Below are 4,909 nucleotides of genomic sequence, written 5' to 3'. Positions count from 1 at the left end.
GAAAAAGTGCACCTTGACAAAAGAAGCCGCAGAAAAAGCAGCAAAAGAAGCAGAAACAGGAAAAGATGGGAAGAAAACAAACACCACAGGAAGCGATTCTTTTGTCATTAACAAGGCCCCTCTTTTGCTTGCATTTTTGCTTTTTTAAATTTTTTCCCCTCAATTTTAAAAGAAAATTTTGCTACTTGAAAACTTTCTGATATATTTTAACACGCAAGTTACCCGGAAAAATTGAACTGTGTTTTGTAAGTTGTAAAAAATTGTGATTCTGTAAAAAAATTTGTTTTTCTGGCAAATAAAATCTTTTTTTCCTTCTTTTTCCCATTTTTTTGTGGAAGTGGGGGGGGGGTAGCCGGTTTAGACTTAGGGTTAGGGTTAGGGTTTTTTAGTTTTGGGAGTATTTTTTAATTCTCTTTTTATAATTTTTATTTTTTTAATAAATCTCTATTTTCTTAATTGTAAGTGATGTAGCGGATTTTTTACGTCACTCCTAACCATTTTTCTACAATAAGATAACTTTTATTCATATTTTGCACCTGCAGAGCTGACAGGAGTTGTTACTTTCTTTTTCTTTCCTGAATTTCAGCGCTGCGTTTTGCGCTTCGCGCGGCCTTTAAAATTTTGAAAAAAAACGTTGGCGCGTGGCCTATGGTGCTGTGAGCCGCTTTTTTTTTTACGCTGTAACGGGGACTTTTGCTGCGCGAAACGACTTCCTTTTAAAGAGACGCTTACAAACAAAGCTTAATATTTGGAAGTGGAACAATATGGAATTCGGAAGATAAAGCCAGCCGGCATAACAGCCTGTACCGGTCGTGTCACGCCACAACAACCTAGGTAAAACAAACGAAGCCCGCGACCAGTTAACTTGTGCGTCATCAGGCCAATGCGTGCACATCGCCATGCAGCAACAGATCAGGCAGCAGATGTAAAGCACCTTAATGCAGGGCTCGATAATCACCACGTGCAAAAATCCACCGGAAAAACCAAGCAACAAGTCAACAGTAGAGGAAAAGAATAAATGGAAAACTCCAGCAAACAAAACAGCAGAAGGGTGTGCGGCTATTGACTATTACTATGATGAAACTAACAAAGAATACAAGACAAAATCAGGAAGAAAAAACACATCAACAGGAACAGGAAAGACAAGTACCGGATTAGACTGCAGTAAACACCAAACACAGAGAGCCTGTGAAGCGGAAAACAAGGATGTAAAACCTGGTCAGAAAGCAGTATCTGGATGTATTGAGGATAAGTGCAAAGATTTATTTTTTCTCGTCAGTAAGAATTTTGCTCTGATGGCTGCTTCTTTTGTGAGCTTGGTACTATTCAAGGATTTTGAATTTTTAAATTTGTTATTTTGAGAGAATTTGATATATTTCAACACCTCTTGATGATAATGTGCAAATTTTAAAAACACAAAATTATAAAATTATGGTTTCAAATTGGTCCATGGTTGTATCGTACTAATGTTATAAGAATATTAAAAGATTTATAGTGTAATTTGCTTTATTTTTCTTATTTTATGAACGTTAGTTAGGGTTATAATAGTGAGAGTAAGGAGAAAGATAAAAGTAAGTTGTTAGTGTGTATATACTAATAATATACTAAGAGCAGTAATAATTATAATTATAATAATCATAATTGTGGGTGCTGTGAGTGTATGATAATGATATAAGTGGTGAAGACTAATTGGATGCTCCAAATAATAGCATTTGAAGCGATAGCAAGGGTGTAATGGAGTAAGTGGGAAAAGTAGTGTGAGAGTGAGTGCTTGGGAGAGATAGAGAACAATAGGAATATTATGAAAGACAAAGGTGCATAATTTTTTTAAAAATGGAAATGAAAGATACGTAGCTTACAATAAATACAAAACAGTATTCGTCTTTATACACAAGATGATGATGGGGAAACAATGTAAAAGAAACAGAATCCAGTGCAATGGCCAACTAGGGTACCCCATCGGACGCCGCGCACATACCACAGAAATTTGTAATGTATCAGTATTAGTAGGAGAAGATTGTGGCCAACATGTCACTGAAGATCTACAGATTTAGCAACACAAATTGTGATAACAACAATAGTAACATTAGTTTATAAAGACACGATGATGGGACTTTCATGACAAAACAGGGTAGTTGGATAACTATAACAGGAAATTGGAAATTTTCACAGAACATTTAAAATAATCAGTACAACTAGCTACTTCCATTCATATAACTATGCATAGAGGTAAATTTGAAGATTGTTAAACAGCAGTGGAATTCCTCTAGCATCTACTGAACCAGATGATTCTAAAACTGATTCTAAAACAATTAGTTAGAGATGTATGATTAAAGAGGTGTTTCAGACACTGATAATACGTCATTTAACAACGAAATAATAACAATATTAATGTATTGTTATGTAAAACCAGTAGTGACTCAACATATTTTTTCTTTTATTTGTTATGATTTTCTTATAATATTCTCAAATTTTGTAAGTAAATTAAGTCATTAAATTTGTTGTTTTGGAAAATTTACTATTACCATTTATATTACATTTAGTGTGTCACAGTGCAATAGCTCTTCCGGAAAAATAGGAAAATATAGAATAAGGTCAACATGGGAAGCCCAGAGCTTTTGTATTTGTATTTCAAAATCATACAACTCAAGGGTAGTGTAGGCTCCTATTAAAATTATTTTAATTGTTATGAAAGGTTTGTATATCCATGTCAAAATGCCTATATTGGTTGTGGAATATTTATAGAGGCATAATGCAAGCGATGAGATGTTGTAATAACTAATTATGTGTATGATTTTATTGTCTCTAATGGAGATAAGCTTGAGAATATAGTAGAATATTTTATGCAACATAGTGCAGCTAATGAAGATAAGTTTAGTGAGGAGAGTATTGGAGAAGGAAAAAAATTTCCTATTATATTTGTGACAACTTCGGAATGTTATGCACCTCAGTTGGATGTGATTATGAATTCAGATCGCAAAGGAAACACATAGAGAGATATTGTTGGTTTGTTAATGTTGTGCACGGAAAAGAAGATGATAAAAAATTACCTCACTTACTAGAAACACACCCTAGTGAAAAACCCTATCTTCGTAGTGGTGGTATGATAGACAGAGTTTGGGCATTTAAGAAATTTGAATATGCTTTTGTAGAGTCATTAAAGGGAAGTGGGGAGTGGTGGTCAGAGCAGAGTATTTGCAAACCGTTGTTAATATGGAGTGTCACACAGGAAGAAGCTGTTGGTAATAGATTTGTGTTGAAGAGAGGAATGATTGGATTGGATTATGAAGACAGATTCTTTTCTATTCCACATAGTGGAGAAGTTGAAGATGTCCAGTTCATTCATTTTCCTGGGCAGCCTATTGCGTGGGAAGAGAAAGCGAAATTAATTGTGAATAATCTTACTTGGTATAAAGAGTTAGAAGAAAGGGATTTAGTACAAGAGGTTTTTAGTGAATGCAAAACTTAGGCGATAAGTGAGAAAATTGTATTTTAAATATGGGTATATTTGCTATGAAAGTTTTAACAACAGGGGTTTGTTTAAGGCTGAGAAGTTGAAAAAAACACAGCACAAAAAGTCGAACACACAAGTCGAACATAAGAAGTCGCGAGCTTACATTCTGCTGTCAGAGGCAGAAACGCTACAAACTCCAACTCTGGCATGATACCATAAACACTATTTTGTCAATGTAAACTACACCAGAACAATAGCACCGCGAAAAAGCAACAGAATGGTAAGCGAAAAGATGTTTCTATCACTCTTAGCAGCAGTAGCAGTGTTAAACGTCCTACACAGGACAGACGGCTTCAACGCAGGTGACAACACGAATCTTTTTCTAGATCTTTGCGCACTAATCGCGCTACCAACACGCACGCTACCGGAACTACCAGACACAAACACAGCAGAGACGGACTTTCGGCAGATAGTGACACTGAACGCCTCAATTAGTGGTGACGAATGGCGCAAGAAATTTGCAAAATCAGGTGAAACCAAAAGAACGGCCCCAATACAAAGCAGAAGGAGGAAGAGCCGACAAAGTGCACCAAACACGCTGGGGACAATGGAGTGCAGCAGAAGATGCCCTTGAGCATGAAAAATGGAGTAAATCGACGGTGAAGGCCGCCCGTCTATACAAAGGAGGGGATACAGAAAGAGAGGAGGCGCTAGGGATGTTGCAAGCGATTACCGAGACCGCAGCCGCACAGATAAATCAACTAGAGGAAGACACCGAAGTTTTCTCGACCATAAAGGCCGCCGCAAATAAAGCAAAACTGACACTTGCAGCATTCGGCCAGAACGTCAACGAGTATACAAAAATAATGGACGAAAACATGGGTGCAAACAACGGCGGCGCCAGCCGCTGGCAAGCATTGAGCGGCGCGACGATGCCGACCACAGGAAAAGTTCAAACAATTGCGGCCATGCTGTATTGCGTCTGTGCAGCATAGAGCGACGACGGTGGCGTAAATCTCAAGGTCTGCACGAACGAGCAGGCAGCTGCGACAGCAGCCAAGGACGCCCTCACACGTTCAGCAACCGATCTCAAGGACATCATATCCAAGTGTTCACCCTCAAGCAAAGAGGATGTGACGGCTGAAGAAATCTTAAGCACAGTAGCCACTTTCATAGCAACGGCTAAATCCAAGACAAACTATATTTATTTTGGTAAAATTCAGCACACAGGATGCACGGGAGAATTGAGTTCGGGAATATGTCTTGTCTACAAAACAAGCACACGAAACGACGCCAAAGATCTGTACAATGCGCCATGGCGCACGAATCATTTGGCTGCAGCTGACATGCTACAAAAGCAAAGGGCCGCAGAAACAGACAAAAGAGGGTTGACGACAAACATGGCCGATATGAAAAAACAAGCTTTCAACATAAGGCCGCAACTGGAACTGCGGA

At 38.1% G+C, this 4,909-nt stretch overlaps 3 pseudogenes across 3 annotated transcripts in view; all 3 read left to right on the top strand.

The window, feature by feature from the left end:
* TEOVI_000649400:pseudogene overlaps positions 1-64 on the top strand; it is a 1,298-nt pseudogene extending 1,234 nt beyond the window's left edge. Inside the window, exon 2 of the mRNA in view lies at positions 1-64. This exon is cut by the window's left edge and continues 74 nt beyond it. Within this exon, the coding sequence occupies positions 1-64 (64 nt within the window).
* A 2,779-nt stretch (positions 65-2,843) lies between these two features.
* On the top strand, positions 2,844-3,557 carry TEOVI_000649300:pseudogene (annotated as a pseudogene). Its single transcript is given in 4 exon segments — positions 2,844-2,981; positions 2,987-3,481; positions 3,484-3,486; positions 3,489-3,557. Coding segments are annotated over 4 exon segments (705 nt in total).
* A 198-nt stretch (positions 3,558-3,755) lies between these two features.
* Positions 3,756-4,909, top strand: part of TEOVI_000649200:pseudogene — a 1,577-nt pseudogene continuing 423 nt past the window's right edge. Inside the window, 2 exon segments of the mRNA in view lie at positions 3,756-3,989; positions 3,991-4,908. Of these exon segments, the coding sequence occupies positions 3,756-3,989; positions 3,991-4,908 (1,152 nt within the window).

Source organism: Trypanosoma equiperdum (assembly GCF_001457755.1).
Source record: "Trypanosoma equiperdum strain OVI genome assembly, contig: ctg_1916, whole genome shotgun sequence".
Taxonomy (NCBI): domain Eukaryota; phylum Euglenozoa; class Kinetoplastea; order Trypanosomatida; family Trypanosomatidae; genus Trypanosoma; species Trypanosoma equiperdum.
The sequence above is the reverse complement of the archived record's forward strand: the minus strand, read 5'-3'. Positions and strand labels throughout refer to the sequence as shown.